Source organism: Brachypodium distachyon, chromosome 1 (assembly GCF_000005505.3).
Source record: "Brachypodium distachyon strain Bd21 chromosome 1, Brachypodium_distachyon_v3.0, whole genome shotgun sequence".
Taxonomy (NCBI): Eukaryota; Viridiplantae; Streptophyta; class Magnoliopsida; order Poales; family Poaceae; genus Brachypodium; species Brachypodium distachyon.
Window position 1 is genome coordinate 766,314 of NC_016131.3, and position 16,725 is coordinate 783,038.

The following is a 16,725-nucleotide window of genomic DNA, read 5'->3' on the forward strand; positions in this document are numbered from 1 at the left end:
AAACTTGAAACATTTTTTGTTAAACGGAGGGAATAGTTTGGCAGATTAGGCATCGAACCGTACGTTGAGCTGAAAGGAAAGAAAAAAATAATTGCATGCATGTGCGTACCTAATTAAGCAAAGGATTGACATATACTGACATTGTACTGAAAACTGTACAATGGAGACCTGAAAGATGAGCCGACGAACAGCAAATATGCATACAGATATACGGCCGGTGCGTACGTGTACCCGTATAGTTGTACGTATTAAATTAATCACGGATGCGACGGTGCAACAACTCGGCTGGTTGATTAGCTAGGTTAGGTACATATGCCTGAAGCCATACATGTGAGCAGTAGGCTGTTATGGATTAGTTGGAGCCCTGGCTAACTAACCAGCTTAATTAGCTGAGATTAGTTGGGCCCATCCATCAGTCACGGCCTGAGCCACAAAACAAAAAGCACCACATGGCCACCAAATTTTCCCAACTTTTTATTTTGAGGGGGTCCAATTTTTCCCTACTTTTGTTTGAGAGGAACCAATTTTTTCCAGCTGAAAACTCATCTACAAGCTGAAGTCTGTATCCAGTAAAAAATAATTAAAGTCTGTATCCAGTAAAATCCATCTTTCCCCGTGGGCCGGGCCGGAGCCCATATATCTCTTATCTTTCGTTCTTTTCCTCCCCTCCCATCCCTCCTGCTGGCCCATCTTGCTGCCGATCGAGCGCCCTAGCCGCCACCCGCCGCCGCCATGGCCGTCTGGCGATTCGTGAATCTGCTCATGAGGAACCGCGAGAGAGGCATATACTCGCTGCGCCGCTTCGATCTGTCCCGCAACGACGACTTCTTCTACGCCACGCCGGAAGAGCTCGCGTCACACGGGCGAGCTCTGCCGCTACAAAGAAGCAATCCTTCTTCTTCTTCTTCTTCAACCCCGAGATATCAATAGAAGCCGGCCAACAACAGCAAGAGGAAGAAGAACCAGCTAGAGGTCGTGCCGATCCGGCTGCCGCCGCCGCTCTTCATCATGCGGCCGGCGCCATCCCCGGCGGGCGGGCTCGGCCAATGCAAGGTGGACGCGTACGCTCTCACGGAGAGCAAGGTCGTGTTCTCCGACCGCCATTGCCGCGTCCTGAGCTACGACACCGGCTCCGGCGGCTGCGCCCTGACCATGCCCAGCCTCCATGGCCCCAAGCTCGACCCCTTGGCCGTCACAATCCCCCACGGACGCGACGGCGGCGAAGGCAGAGTGTACATCATCGAGAGGACTCTCTGGCCAGAGAAGGATCGGAGCTTCCGGTTCGAGGCCGTCGTCTCCGACAGGCTCCACGCCGGCGGGTACCGTCCTTTCGGGACCTGGGAATGCCAGTCTCTCCCTCTGCCGCCGCTGTCGCTGTCATCGGAGCAACGAGCATTCGTATGCTCTGCCGCGGCGGTCGGCGACGCCATTTGTGTCTCCTTGTCCGGCATCGGCACCTACGGCTTCGACACGGCGAGCCACACATGGAGCCATACCGGGGACTGGATGATGCCGTTCTCCGGCGTCGCCGAGCACGTCCCGGAGCTCGGCCTCTGGTTGCCGTGATGACCACCTCCTCTGCGCCGCCGATCTCTCCCGAGGACAGCCGCCGGAGCCAGGATTGTTCTGGGGCCATGATGGTGACCTGCCGGAGGAATGGTATTATAGCCTGGGCAGTCCCTCCCAGGTTGTCAGCCTGGGTTCTGGCAGGTTTTGCATCCTCAGGTTCCTTGAAACCAGGATACCCAGCCTTGATCCTGACTTTGTGCATGTGGGCAAGTCATATCCTGGCAGGTTGGTTGGTTATCCAACGGCAATGGCCACCAAACCAACAGCAGCGTCAACATAAAGGCCCATCCATTCATCCATCAGTCACGGCATCAACCACAAAACAAAGAAGCAACACATGGCCACCGAATTTTCCCAACTGAAAACTCATATAGCAACAAGCTAAATCTGAATCCGGAGAGAGTAAAACCTATCAGGCACAGTTTACATTACAAGGTTTGCACGGTTTCATGCGGGTAGCAGAGTTTTTGCTTCCTGAACGATGAGGAACCGGATAAAACGAAACTACAACAGATTATCAGGCTATTCATAGGGATGGTACTGGTAGTAGCTTGCTGGTCTTCACAGACCACCAACCAACCAGGACGCCTTCTGAGCTTTTCGGAGTTTGGGTGCTACCATGAACAAACACGGAATGTAACCGGCTTTGCTTGAGCTCTGCCCGCTACGACTCTGCTGCTGCTATGTCGATGAACTGTTATTTTTTATCCGGAGATACTAAAGGGCTCGGACCCCGTTGTGCACTTCATAGCAGTTCAGCTGTTGCCGAGGGTGGTACCTGCAACAGTCATCGACAACAACGCATGTGGTTAGGAACACATGTGGTTAGGAAGCATTAGACGCTACTGGTGGCAGAACACATGTGGTTAGGAAGCATTAGACGCTACTGGCAGATTATATACTGCTGACGAACCAATTGCAGCATAGACGAACTGAACCTATGTAATTCACGGTATAAGTTCATGCCTTATGATTCCTCACTTAGGCAGAACAGGCTTCATTTCATATGAAAAAGACTTGGTATGCACATGATATAAAGCATTGGCACAATGAGTCAGTACCTTGTGGTGTAGCCTCACTATTACAGAAGCCAGAAGCTTGTCATCTACAATCTGTCTCAGCCGTTTCACTAGCTCGGTTCTGTTTATCTTTCCCCTCTATTTCAACATTAAGAGACAGACCATTGTTAGCATGATGATTATCAGAGTGAATACAGCTGAATATCTTAAAAGGAAAGAGATTATTAACAACCTTGAACTCTTCGTAATATCCATGGACCAGATCCATATCAGAACGAGGCACTTTTGTGGAAATGGCAGCGAAAAGCATTGAAAATGGCATCCAAGGTGAGGTAGGAAATCTTGAACTCGGATGGCGCTGGCGCCCAAACATATGTGATGTTTGTTGTTGATCAGCTGAAGATACCAAGGTATGGAAGCTACCATCCTAATCACAACAAACAAAAAATATTATGACGAACTGAAAGTTCTCAAGGAAATATTCACATCAAAATTAAGGTCCTAATCTTAGCCAAAAAGTTACCAACTAATAAACTAGCAGCTGGCTTTCCAGATCTTATCACATTGATTTTCCCCAAAGAAAACACAGGAAGGTTGAACCAACAGAACTTCAAATCCATTTCAACACTTCTCATTTAGAACAAAAGGAGTATGTTTAAACAAGGAACAGGGCAGATCTTTCATTACGTATAGAGTATAACTTTTTTTTGGAAGAAACAAATAGAGGAAATAAAAGCTCCACATTAGACTAGATGAGTGGGATTAGTCCATTACAAGCTTCAAAGAAAATTATGACAATCCTTGGCAATCAGACAAACAAGATATACTAAGGTAGCAATTAACAAGCAGGGAACCTAAAAGAGGTCATATTTTTTTTATATAAAAAGAAGACCAAGAGCGGGAAGATTAATAAATAACAACCTATTCAAACGCCAACGCTGAATATAAATAAAACAAGCAAAATATGTAAAGGAGTTATGACAGTGGCACAGTGCTCCATGTAATAAATCACACCTATGTAATACATACCAAAACACGGAACATTCAGTTTTAATTAATAACATGCTTCATTTCATGCAAAATATACTGCATACCACAGTTGAGATACGATTGTACAGGGTGAAATCACACCAGTTAAACCATAATAATAATACCTTGATTATACTGCCTGGTGAACCAGATTTTCTCATCTCAGATATGTTGGATGCAGTATCTTCTCTAACCAAGTGTTCTGCGGTAATACCAAATAAACTCTCGTGTAAACAACACAGAAGGAAAAACAGAAGGCATAAAATCGAGAACTATAAGAGTCAAGGTAGTAGTACCATTGGTCCTGGAAGGTACTTTGATAATAACAGCATATTCAGCATAAATGTGTCTATGCACATTAGCATCCCATATGATGTAGTGCTTTGCCTTTTGGAGATCATCCACGCCACTATCAAATGTTTCATTGGTTGGCTGGAATTGCTTTGATCCAGGATAAACAACCTCCACATTCCCCATTATAACACGGCACATCAGCATCCTGATTATACCATTGTCATCAACATCCAAATAGCTGGCACTGTGAATAAACTTTAAGTAAGACTACAATAAACTATTGAATATTCAAAGCAAGAGCGATAGCAGTATAGGATCAGTAGCAAAGCTAAATATATGTATCCAGATAATTGTTCCATTTGTTGAACGTAAAAGAGAAAAAAAGTTGGGCATAAGAGATTAGCATCGGAGCACACAAACAAGTTAGAAACAGAAAAAATACATTACCAGGTATTGGCAGAGTTAGCTGGAGCGAGATGTGTCCCGATGCCATATGTTGGCCCAAGCAATGGTTTTGTAATTTGCAAAGTACCATGCATCATCATCTCATCCATAGCATCCCTGGAACAAGGCAGCCATGCATAACGCACGTTTGCATTTCCACGCTGCTTTTTGGTGACTTCAACTTCCTTCTGGAAAAGATTGAAGCGAGCTTGCCGTTGCTGATCTACCAGCGGGGTTCTATAGATACCGACGATATCTTTTTCAGTAAAAGGATGACCTAATCCTTCAACTAATACTCTCCGCACAGCAGAAGCAATGTGTGGGCCTCTTTCCTGCTTGCAATTACCATTGTTCATGGTTCCACTAGCAGATTCATTCAAACAGATTGAAGGACCTGATTTATTTTCAGCACTAGCTTCATTATGTACCTTCTTAACATGAGAAAGTACTTCATCAACAGAATCTGACCTCGAGCTTTCAGCTGCAGCTGTTAATCTCCCAGCACACCCAACAGCTTGAGATTTACCAGTGGGGTCACTTTTCCCATGCCAAGAAGGTTTAGATGTCATCCTTCCAGCACATAAATCTGGAAAGAAATGTTTACCAGTATCATCAATCCATGCTATTGGCTTGCCAGCGGTCATTGCAGAATCTAGGCAAATCATGTGCATGAAGTCCAACAGGACTTGCTGGTTCTGGAATACAGCATTAGTAATTGGCTTCTTCAATTGGAAATCCTGCCGTACCAGATTCACAATGTGCTCTGGAAAGTCCCGCCAATTACCCTGTTGGTAACAAAGCACACGCACTGGCAACCCACTTGTCTTGAAGTTCTTGTACCACTCCAAAATATGACCAGCACATGAGTTCATTTTAGACCTCTTATATGCAGCCTCATCGTCAAGCATGACAAGGTTTTTTCTTGGAACATGCTGAGAGACCTCAACTGCATCATCTCTGCCAGTACTCATCACAGCAGACTCATGCTTCCTTTTGCGATCAATAGCTTTTGGAACATGTTCATCCAGTGCCATTAAATTCTTCCTTTCCATTTTTTACACTAAACTCAACTAAAACCAAGTATTGACTCTTTACAGATTAACACAACTAAGTAAAAAATCAGAGTATAACTTAACCTAGCTAATGAAGCCTAGATTGTGTTAGCATAAAAGTAACTCCAAAATGAACCATGTTATCCACAAGGGTAGGTGAAATGGACCTGGACATGAGAAGAAGAAAAAAGAATAAAGATATATGAAAAGAGAGGGAACATGGTGGCAGAAAAAACTGAAGTGCTGTGTGGCAGATCATTTATGTTATTCTTTCACCAAACCATGAAATTAAGAAATCACTGGAAAAGAAAAGAGCAATCTACACCAATATTAGCTTAATGGATCAGTAAGCCCTCCAACTAGCAAGTAATAGCAACATGAAAATGTTATCAGTGCTTAAGTGTTCTCTTGATGAAGTAGCAAAGAATAGCATTGGCAATATTCAGTTGCCAAACAGCAAAGGGGCGTGAGCTCATTCAGGAGTAAATTCACCAAACGGTATGCTGATGGTGTATGGAAAACTATAAAAACTTGTTGAAATGAATATAGTTATGTCTTTCCCTGAAAAATATGCATAAAATTAAATTGAACCCTTTTTCTTGAAAGAAGTGATTTATTGTACATGGATTGTTAACCTGTTGTCATAGACGCTTACAGATGCTAAAGGCCAGCACCAAGAAGAAAAGGTAATACTGCCAGTTGTACTTTCTCACTGAAGAGAAATAAATTTTGTCTGGCATGCTCATATGACCTCATATGTAAAAGACTAACAAGGTAGGTATTGATAGATCTTGCTATCTGGGGTGTGATATTCTATCAGTCTAGGAAATTTTCATTTTCTGGAATAATACTGGATGCAATGCTGCAATGGTTAAAAAAGTAACTGTGCCTTTGTGATTCCTTACCCCACCCAGGGCAGATTTGTGCTTCACATCATTGCTTCAACCCCTAATGCTGCTGGTGTGGCCACATAGGGGCTCAGCAGCAAACAATGATGGAGAGAAGCTAATGTTGCTTCTGCTACAAACCTACAACAAATATTAGCAATGCAGCCAGGTTATAAACCGCCATTATTGCTCTCAGTTCCTACCCATGGACATTGCTGAGTACAGTAACAACAAGGCCACAGTACAGCCCCACGGTACTAAAAGCGCCTTATATCATCCCCGTATTATCCTGGGAATAGACGGATGATGACTGCTCATTATGCTTACTAGGTAAGCACTAAGCAGTGTTAGTCTGTAACACTTGATACATAAACCTCCCCGATGTTTGTTTTGCAAGTATGTAATTTACTTTGTATCTAGACGGCAGGCACGCACATCACTATACATGCACTCAAAGTTATTTTTTATAGATCAGTGCCCCCACGAAAGGGCCTTATTTTTACTCAATTTGATGTAAACATCTATTTGCTATGTCTACATTCAAAACATTAGGGGAAGCATCATATAGGGTTTTTCCCGGGCTATGTAAACATCTGCTTGTTAGACAAATAGACACACATGAATTAACTCAATGTGCAATGCATACTTGGCGAACTAAACCATAAATCTGAAGCAGTACAGACCAGCTCAAGTGCAGGAGGGTAAACTTTGAGCACATAAATGACAGCAAACCAAACATGGTAGCAAATTACATTTCCTAGCTAGCAAACATGTGATACGTAGGCACCCAAATTTAATTATCATGTCTCTAATACTTATCTTTACTCAGGCAGCGACCCATCCACCTCTAATTACACTACATTTTAGAATTGGAACAAATGGTTGGAATGCGAGTGTGTATGGATATTTTGATTGGCATGAACAGCAGAAAGATCATGAACATACGATATAGCTTCTTTTTTATCCACAGCAACGCACGAGTAGTGCACTAGCTAATAAGGAAAGTTATAACCAACTCAATTCTCATCATTGCAGCACTGTAACATTATGAAATGCATCATAGAAGGTTGTTTTCAGAGTGCAAATATATCCAATAGTTACTTGGAACACATGCAATAACTCGGGCACGATGCCTATGCCTATACAGCGCACGGCATCTGAAAGCATCGATTTGGAGTAGCGCAGAGCCGCAGACCAGCTCGAGCGCAGAAGGGTGAACTTTTAGCACAGCAGCGAACATCTAGCATTCAGCACCAACCAAATTTGCTCAGCGAGTATGCAACATGCTTTATTATATCTAGCTATTAGAAACGAACTAAGCAGGTGCACATAGTTACTAGCGTCCTCCTGCAGGTGCCCCAGTCCCCCCACCTACTGAAGTAAAACTGTAGCATTTCTTACTCAGCTTCTAATCATTTCTACGCCACGCCGTAACATGATGGCATCGCACTAGTTGTTCCATTCCACAGAGCATCCAACAGTCAGATCACAGACAATAATTAACACAATTTGCGAAACCTGCGTGACAGATTGTAAAATGTACTGTAGTACCACAGATCAAGCTGGAGCGAATTTCAGGCACAGAAATGACTAATCCAACACTCGGAGCATAGCAAGCAAACCAGCGATAGCGGCGGCAGCACACAAGACTAGCAACAGATCAGCCCGAACCGCACACGGAGCAAACAAAGCAACAGCAAATCGACAATTTCTTCGGAAAAGGATTACCTGCGGCAGTTCATCGCGGGTGTCCTGGACGATAGAAGCAGTACGGAAACGGGATTTGGGATTCTACACTCGCTTGATTTGGATTAGGATTTGCATCAGAAAGGGTGAGGGAGGTGGGGAAGGGCACAGGGCGATAGGGGGGGCGGCCCTTTTAAGCCTGCTCCGGCCGAAGCGGCGGCATCTGCATCCTGTGGGTCGCCGGAATCCGGTGGCTTTTCCCAGTTTTGGATTTTCCGGTGGGCGAGGAAGAGGGTGGGTACGAGGCTCCGGGTACATGTAGCCAGCGGCCGCTGTATTGGGAGGCGCGGATCTGGCCGTTGGGTGAGTTCTGTGGGCGGGATCGGACGGCCAGGGGAGGAGTAGAGTGGCTGCAAAGGTTTCTTGCGAAGGGGGGCGTGGACCCATGAATCTGGCGGCGCACCATGAGTTAGTTGACGTGGCAGGCCATCTTCGTTCTCACCACATTTTTTAGCAGCCCATTTCTCGTCGTGTCTAATCTTGTTTTGACAAATTTGAAACATATTTTGTTGAACGGAGTGAGTAGTACTATAAAAGGCCACTGTCCTCCCGCTTACAACAGAGCGCATCAGTGCAGAACTGCAACTTAACATTATCTCTTGTCGGTTTAGAGGAATCACGTATACTCTTCTGAAAATTGATTTTTGGTTCTGACATCGCTCAACAAACATTTATAATGTGCTCCCTTTGATACTAAGTTTTTATCGTGGTTTTAATTCTGAATGTTTGCCGGTTCTTTGTCTTAGTGAATACCCGCCGTTGGCGAGTTCTATTTCCCTCTCCGGACTTTTTCTTTGAGTGGGGTGGAAAGGAAGGGTAACAAGGGATAGGGTATTAGACTAACACCTAATAAATATATAATTTTATTCTCAGTAGTTAAACATTCAACTAGACTAATTTTTTTCTCATAGTACTTGACTAAAAGTAAGCGGGCGAGCGGCGGGAATCGAACCCGTATCTTCTCCTTGGCAAGGAGATGTTTTACCATTGAACTACACTTGCTACGGATATATTTTATAGCATATATCCGCTTGGGTCGACCGTCTATGTCTGGGTCGACCGTTTCATTTTCTATTATATTAGAGTTTTCCTTTTTTATTGTCTGTCAATCAATATTCTAATAAATTATCAATACTTTTTTTTGCTTAGTTGGCACAGGCTATTCGACGATGACATGGCCTTGCTGGAGATTTCCTAAGACTCCACTCTCTTTGACCAAGAAATAAGGGAGGAATAAAGAGAATGCACACCTGCCAAGCATTGTTTGAGCAAATGAAAGTGTAATATAATGAGGTGCATCAGACGTGAAAGAGGATCAGAGAAAGACCACAGATTCACAGCAAGCCATGCCAGGATCAGACGAGGAAGAAACACCAGCAGCTAGCGGCCGAAGAGCGCGGGGTTTGGGTCTACCTGGTTACCGCTTTCCTAAGCCCAAACCGAGCTGGGCTTGATCTCGAGCTCCATTTGACCCAAACCGAATCGGACTCGGCGGTGCCGGTGTTTATAGGCCCAAATAGCCCATATGGAAAGACAAATGGCCCAAATAGGCCACGTCGGAATTGGCTGGGCTGAGCTTCTGCTGGGCCTGCCAGTGCGCTGAGCTGCGTGCGCCGCTGCGCAAGTTTAGGTGGAGTCCCGTCCAAGAAACTTGATAGACCACCGGCGAGAGAGGGGGAATCGAGCTCCAGAGGCGGCGCCGGCGACGGAGGTGCATTGACTGATCAAGGCGGCGCCGCGCGGAAGACTTGAGCAGCTGCTGCGGTCTCGATTTCAATTCAAGGTACTACTCCGTACTAGTAAAAATAAGAATCTGTACTTGTACGTTTTGTGCCTCGATCTCTCATCTCTCAACAAGTCCCGATTTCGCTACTACTCCCCTGCTCTGTTACTTTCCCGATTAAGAGGAGCACTGGAAATTGGATCATCGCGTGTTTAGCAAACTTAATGCTGCTCCATTGATTTCTCTTTGAACTTGTCTAGTGTTGCGCTGAACCTGAAACCTATGCATGCATTGAAATGCAGGTGAGGTGAACATCCTGTACAAGAGGAAAGAAGGAGGCTTCGGGCTCATCATCCCCAAGCAAGACGGCCATGTCGACAAGGAGACCATCGTTGACCAGGAGCACTCCTTGGCCGGCTAATTTCAACCAAGAAAAGAAGACACTTGTACTAGCTCTAGTAGCTGCTAATCTGTTCATTTTCCTTTTCATGATTTGTCTATTCAGTGTCTTCTACCTTTGATGTTGATTTCATCAGACAAAAACATACCAGAAAAGTCAATGAAATTAACCGTGCAAAACACACACTACTTGTTATTTTTTAACTTGTAATTATTTCTGAGACTGTCAATAAACACCATATCATTGCAAAACCAGTGTATCCCTTGCAAGTTGTGCAAAATTATTCCAAAACATGATTCCTGAACTTAGCTGCAAAAGAGGAAACAGTGCTATAGGTTTGTCTTCGAACACGCCACATTCAATGATGAACCAGAGACCGTTGATGTGGAGTCTCCCATGGCGGCCACTTACAATGATTGTCTGCTTGCTGGTCAAATCATGAAAAAGAAATCCATATATATCAGCAAATGTGCTCACGTGATAAAGAAGCAAGGTATGGGTAAAAAGATCTGTGGATCTGTGGCCTGCGTAGCCGTACAGGTCCTACAGTCCACATATATGTACTGACCATGAACACAACAACATGCAGCGATGACCAAGTTGTTGGCAGTCTAACACATTCACTGCGGCTAATGCACACGCACCATGTGCTTTCTGTTTAAGCCAAAAGAGGTGGACCATCCAAATTATCAGAGAAATTGGTGTGATTTCTGAAACCAAACCACATCCAGTGCACCTCGTTGCTAGCTTAAAGCATATTCAAAGCATGGCAACTTTGACAGCTGTAATCACTTTTCCTGAATACCACACAATTTTCTTTTTTAGAGCCAACCACACAATTTTCTTCTTTCCACAGATGACCAATACTCTTGTTTCTTCTTTTTCAGTAATTTGATCAGAATTTTCTGTATTTGCGTCATGCCTAGAAAGATTATGCTCACGCATATGGTGAGAAAACTCTACCCTTTCATTCGAACATTTCACAGGCCTGTAATCCTATATATGTAAATTGGTCCAAGCAAACAAAAGACTGCTGGGGAAAATGTGTACACTTACATGGTTTAGAGTGAAAAAATCAAACAATTTTGGGGTGTGCGGGATTCACTCGGACTAACAGTTCTATGAATAATCACAGACTACAATCCAATGTTGATGTTATATTTTAGTGCTAACCAGAACCTAACATGATATAAAATCAATCATACGATGAGGTCATTAATACTGCAAATGATTTAAGATGCACAACTGCATGTACATCTCACAACATTTATAGGTGCATTCTAAAGTATATGGTTATCTTTGCTCTAAAGTGCATGCTATAGCTCAAAGAATTGACAAAAGCATTTTGCAGACTATGTTGGTCTCTTGTAGAATACAGAAGGATGATAAGCTTATGCACTTAATGTTTCATCTAGTTGCAAACTTTGAGCAACTACACGAGAGGGCACAAAAGCTAGCTGCAACCTGGACACGATAACATGGAAGACGAACGGGAGAGGGTAAACACGTACGTAATATTGCATTGTGCTTAGTATTTTTTTTGGTTCTCTTTAAAATAAGCAAACAATTTGATATCCTGTTTTTTTTAACTAGGGCTTTGTTTCGCGATCGAGGAAGTAGTGTCTCCTTTTTAAAAGTGATAGATTATATGTAAATAAGATGATATAGTGTTTATTTTCCTACCAGTCAGATTAAATGTATGTGTGTTATATACATAATCAGAATATTGTACTGTTTATTTTCCTCATTAATCAAGTCAAGGGTGTATGTATTACTCCCTCCGATCCATAAAAAGTGGGAGTGGGCCGACACTTTTTATGGATCAGAGGGAGTAGTTAGTTCAAATCTTTCTTTCTTTTTTTGGTTTAAATGTAGCAGATGATATCGTTCTGTTTTGTTCATGTACAATTATTCTAAGAATTTTTTTTTTGTTCGTGTACAATCATTCTAAGTGACTATAGTATATATGAGATCTAATTCTTATAGTCCAGTTTATTCGAATTTGTTGGGGCTGAATCTATCTGCTATTTTTTCTACCTTCAGTTGCCTTAGTACGAGGCATCGTCGGTTGCCTTGACAGAAACTAGCTTAAAGGTGGGAATGGATCATTGTCCAAATCCACACAGAGAAATCAAATGAAACCCAAATAAGATTACTCCAAGTCTATCTTTCATTGAACATCAAAATTTAGTTATAGAAGATCCACGTATGTTCACATCTAATTGGACCAAATGACAAGCTATATTTAAATTAATTAGGTTTTCCCTGAAGCAAATTATAAAGCTCTAATTTTCTCAAAGAGATTTCAGTTTGAATTAATCATTACAGACATTTTAATTCTTGTGATAAAAGAAAAAATTTAACTTTTCTGATGTAAGTGGCGATTGGTAGAAAAATTTCATGGGCTCAGTGAATTCAAAAAATTCCAAATCAATACTTGAATTCAAAGAAGGGGTCACTGGAAATACTTGCATTGATGGTGAGTCCAAGTGTGTACATAAAGAATTCAATTAAAAGCCAAATAATGTTGCTCCAAGTCCAAGTTCCACTGAATTTGTAAATTAAAATTGAAGTATATCGAATAATTATAGGAGAACCGCATATGTCCACATGTAATTGGGTAAAATGATAAGCTATGTCTATATCAACTAGCTTTCCCCTGGTGCAAATTATATCTGCAATTAATAAAGTTTTTCTTAATGTAGAGCATATCTAAAATTAGTATCAGAGCCTCTGATACTAATTTGGTTAAAGAAATTTTAGTTCGAATTAGTCGTCACAACCGTTTTTTGCTTACGACTATAGTTGCTGATGAAAGAAAAATTAAAAAAAATACGGTCTAAGTGGCGATTAGGAGAAAATTTGCATATAGGTCAAGAAATGTCCTCAGGTTTCTATGGATTCAAGAAAATCTGAATCCAGTTAAAAAAAAATCTGAATCAACAATTGAATTCAAAAGAATGGTTCTTTGGAAATACTTACATGGACAGCGGAAGCCGAATCTAAGGAGAGCAGCACGTGTGGCCTTCCATCTAAATAAAATTACTCCAAGTTCATACTCCGCTGTATTCTATGAATTTAAGTCAGGGTACATGCAAATTTAATTGTACATATGTCCACACCTTATTGGATCTAAATAACAAGATATATCTAAATCAACTAAGTTTTCCTCGAAGCAAAATATATCTAAAGTTGACTATTTTTTAAAATGTAAATTACTATGTTCTTTATATTGGATCCATTAGGTTACACATCAGAGTAAAGAGTTATAATTTGATCAAGGAAATTTTAGTTCGAATTAGCCATTACTAACTTTTACCCCCTACGGACTAAAAGAAAAGTTCAGAATTTTTCTGATCTAAAGGGCCATATTACAAGGATGAAATTTGCATATAGATCAAGGAATGTTCCCAGGTTTCCACGAATTCCAAATTTTTTTAATCAATAATTGAATTGAAAAGAATAGATTTCAAGGAGCACTTACATGGATGAAGAACATCGAATTTAAGAATGGACCCGCACGTGGCCTTACTGTCGTGTGCACCGTCGTTGTCTTATGAAGATAGCAGAAGAACCCGTGCGATGTTACGGAACAACGGAAAGTGTATCAAGCACGAGCCGGTGGAGGCGAAGTCTGGACATTGATTTTTTGATTGGATTGATTTCCATACTGAGATTGATACCGAGATTTTTTGGTTTGGGTTCGGATTGATTTCCATACTGAGATGGATACGAAGAATTTTGGATTTCATGCTAAGGAGATTGATTTATTTTAGGACCGTTCGTATTATGTTGTGACAAATTTGGACCGTACGATAACTTTCGGTAAATCTAAACCGTAGAATTTCTGCTACTGAAATCGTGAATAAGGCGGGAGGGAAAGAAAATAAGGGACAGTAGCATATTGATTGTAATTTTAACGAAATTGACCGACCAACACCGACCAACGACGCCCACCCATCACCACCAATTCCAATTTAATATATTGTAATAGATGTTCGCCGCGGACAACTGCCAATAAATGCCAACGGTTTTAAATGCCTGCGTTGCCCGCCACACTCAACAGAAAAACGTGCGGTATGAAGTCCCTATCGCGTTCCTTAGCCAAGTGCCGCCGTGGCGACGTCATGGCTGATAGCTAAAAGCACGACATCGGCCGCGGCGACGCCGTTTCCTGGTTTTCCTGGTGTAGGGAAGTCGGAGAACTAGATTGTCACGCGCACGTTGCTGCGCCGTTCCCATTGATATCTGATTCTGAGAGTATATGTGGGTGCTAACAAGCTCATCAGTACATTTAGCATCATCAGTACATATATGCCTTCAGAAAAAGTGATGTCTGTGAAGATCACAAACATGAACAATTGAAACAAAATAAGCTCTCCATGGCTAGAGAAAACTTGCAATTAAAATACCCAAAAAGCTTCGTTCAAAACTCCAAGGGCAGCATGTTATATATTTTTTTTCAAAAATAATATGGGGATGATAGTGGAGTACTTGTAGGGTCGTTTGTGTGTGTTAAATTAATACTTCCGTTTTTGTAAGTAAAGCTCAGCCAGATAAGATCTTTTCTGATGTTAGCAGGGGAAATTGATGCTACACTCTTCTATCAGTAACGGTGCACAAAGCTTTAGATAGATATTAAGCTTAATAGTAGATATCGTGATACTTAAATATGGTAGTACATATATTGAAAATCAATTTAAGTTCACAAACATAAACAAGGGCTGCATGCAACTGTTGAAGACTGATAAGTAGCAAATTACCTGACCTCATGTGTCCATGCAACTCAAGTGTGTATTTGTGGTCGTATTCCGAACATGTATGCATCTATCTGCAGTTCCTCCACCAGATGCAAGCAAGAAGCCCATGGAGATGAGGTGACCGGGCAATAGGTTTCACAGCTGGTGTGTGCTCCGTATACCTCAGTACTGGCTGTACTGAATGTCTGAATGTTGATTCCATACAAAAAGCTAGAGAAGGAAAACAAATAGTACGAGCAGAAGAAGAAAAAAGATCATGAACTCCATGTGGCATGCACTTATTACGATGGAAACTTGTGGACATGAATCTTACTCCGCTGTCGCTACCACCAGATGCAAGCTGACGGTTATCATAAGACCACTTGAGTCCACAGACCTGAGAAGTTTGCAATTTGTAAAAATACATTATTTCGAGTTGCAAAATGGAGCATCCATAGGACAATTCATACATTGGAAAAACTGTCAAAAACTTGTAATGATGTACATGACATGCCATACTATATGGTCAGTTGAGAAAATACTACCTCTGATTTATGCCCAGTAAGTTTGCTAACGTAGGCGTACGGAGCACGGATATTATGGTGAAGAATGTTTCTTGTCGCGACTGCCAGAAGAAAGCAATGAAGAGCTCCATGCAAGAGCACCCACTCGCATGCGATGATTTTCCATTGGTCTGATTCTCTTGCATCCCATATCTACATACTATGAAACACAAGATGACAGCTAGAATTACAGCCCCCCTTGAAATATCAATTTTCCCTACCAATACAAAACACCAACACGAATACCACCAGACCAATGCGTGAACTGAGATATCAGCTAAACTGAACAAAAATTTATTCTCTGAACATAGAAATGAAGATGGTGTTAAGAAATTCAGGTTATCCACAAAATTCATCTTATCCAACACATGTTGGTCATGAATCTTCCTAAAATAAATTACTATCATAAACAGGAAAGGCTATAATATCATAAACAAAAAACAAATCCCTGTAAGTGCGACGACAGAAGGCTTGCTGCAGGAAATTCCCAAATTTCTCAAAAATCAGTGTAAAACTGTGTAGTTTGGTGTCTTAATTGATGCTTTCGGTAAAAATAAGGGTTGAAACAACTTTGGTGGATGCATGTCATTTAATCATTCCAGATGGGAGCAAGAGGTAACCTGAACTTTGCCTTGGTTAGTTCCTACAGCTCGGTGAGTGCCGCGTTGCGCCGACCCCCCAAATCGCATTGCTTGGTGACCTGTGCAGTGATAAATTGGTTTAGTGAATCCCCGTTAGGGCATCTCCAATGGTTGATACTAAACAGATACTAGTCCTATGTGGCGTAGAGATAGGTAAAGAAGAATAATACATGTTAAGCATCTACGCGGGAACCAAGAACAAAAGGAGGATGGTGTGTGGGTCCATTAGAAAAGAGAAGTGAATAAAAAAGAAAAAGAAGAAAGAGAAATCATAAAATAGAAACAGCTTGTTGTTGTTGAAGATGTCCTTAGAATGCAAAAATGCGAAGTAAGCAAACAGTCGAACGGAATCACCCCCCTCCATGCCGAAATAGGCGCAGGCGAGAGCCATCTTGGACAGAAGGTCTCCTGCGCCACGGCAAATTTGTGCATCCGGGACGAGCCCGAACCGGACCCCGGACGCGACGTCCCAGCCCCAGATATGGACGCCAGCGACGATTGCGTACCGGGGTGACCTTCAGCGGCCACAGCCCCGACCTGTGCGGGCGCAGTGGAGAAAACGACACCGTCCCCCGCGGCCGCAGCGAATAGCGAGAGCAAAATCGGTGGTGGACCTTTC

The 16,725-nt window shown here is 42.4% G+C and overlaps 2 protein-coding genes and 1 non-coding gene across 7 annotated transcripts; all 3 read right to left on the minus strand.

The window, feature by feature from the left end:
* Positions 1 to 1,894: 1,894 nt before the first annotated feature.
* On the minus strand, positions 1,895 to 8,280 carry LOC100845650 (inactive poly [ADP-ribose] polymerase RCD1). Of its 3 annotated transcripts, XM_010233269.3 has the most exons (8): positions 8,023 to 8,280; positions 6,313 to 6,435; positions 4,359 to 5,574; positions 3,914 to 4,155; positions 3,743 to 3,819; positions 2,821 to 3,015; positions 2,631 to 2,726; positions 1,895 to 2,347 (listed from the first exon to the last, which is right to left on the minus strand). In XM_010233269.3, the coding sequence occupies exons 3-8, from the start codon at positions 5,405 to 5,407 to the stop codon at positions 2,315 to 2,317; spliced, it is 1,692 nt and encodes a 563-aa protein (XP_010231571.1). In that variant the 5' UTR covers positions 5,408 to 5,574; positions 6,313 to 6,435; positions 8,023 to 8,280; the 3' UTR covers positions 1,895 to 2,314. The 3 variants fall into 3 exon arrangements, with proteins under 3 accessions (XP_010231571.1, XP_014752821.1, XP_003560570.1); XM_014897335.2 differs by lacking the exon at positions 6,313 to 6,435 and having other exon boundaries at positions 3,914 to 4,116; XM_003560522.4 differs by lacking the exon at positions 6,313 to 6,435.
* Positions 8,281 to 8,971: 691 nt separating this feature from the next.
* On the minus strand, positions 8,972 to 9,042 carry TRNAG-GCC. Its single transcript has one exon. It is a non-coding gene; the product is annotated as a tRNA-Gly (tRNA).
* A 1,141-nt stretch (positions 9,043 to 10,183) lies between these two features.
* Positions 10,184 to 16,165, minus strand: LOC106866858 (protein FIZZY-RELATED 2-like). Of its 3 annotated transcripts, none has more exons than XR_002965489.1 (4): positions 16,086 to 16,165; positions 15,448 to 15,625; positions 14,927 to 15,299; positions 10,184 to 10,590 (listed from the first exon to the last, which is right to left on the minus strand). XR_002965489.1 is itself a non-coding variant. In XM_024462206.1 (4 exons), the coding sequence occupies exons 1-4, from the start codon at positions 16,152 to 16,154 to the stop codon at positions 15,086 to 15,088; spliced, it is 351 nt and encodes a 116-aa protein (XP_024317974.1). In that variant the 5' UTR covers position 16,155; the 3' UTR covers positions 14,510 to 15,085. The 3 variants fall into 3 exon arrangements, 1 of the variants encoding a protein (XP_024317974.1); XM_024462206.1 differs by lacking the exon at positions 10,184 to 10,590 and having other exon boundaries at positions 14,510 to 15,133; positions 15,237 to 15,299; positions 15,448 to 15,618; positions 16,086 to 16,155; XR_002965488.1 differs by lacking the exon at positions 10,184 to 10,590 and having other exon boundaries at positions 14,510 to 15,299.
* Between the last annotated feature and the right edge of the window lie 560 nt (positions 16,166 to 16,725).

What these genes read in the sequence shown, in the direction of transcription:
- LOC106866858 (XM_024462206.1), bottom strand. Translation starts at nt 16,154, where the DNA reads ATGCGATTTGGGGGGTCGGCGCAACGCGGCACTCACCGAGCTGTAGGA. An exon ending in TTACTGGGCATAAATCAGAG is followed by an intron (nt 15,300 to 15,447) that starts GTAGTATTTTCT and finishes CAAACTTCTCAG; the next exon opens with GTCTGTGGACTCAAGTGGTC. An exon ending in CTGGTGGTAGCGACAGCGGA is followed by an intron (nt 15,134 to 15,236) that starts GTAAGATTCATG and finishes TTCCTTCTCTAG; the next exon opens with CTTTTTGTATGGAATCAACA.
- LOC100845650 (XM_003560522.4), bottom strand. Translation starts at nt 5,407, where the DNA reads ATGGAAAGGAAGAATTTAATGGCACTGGATGAACATGTTCCAAAAGCT. An exon ending in AGTACCTTCCAGGACCAATG is followed by an intron (nt 3,820 to 3,913) that starts GTACTACTACCT and finishes GTATTACCGCAG; the next exon opens with AACACTTGGTTAGAGAAGAT. An exon ending in CACCAGGCAGTATAATCAAG is followed by an intron (nt 3,016 to 3,742) that starts GTATTATTATTA and finishes TGTTGTGATTAG; the next exon opens with GATGGTAGCTTCCATACCTT.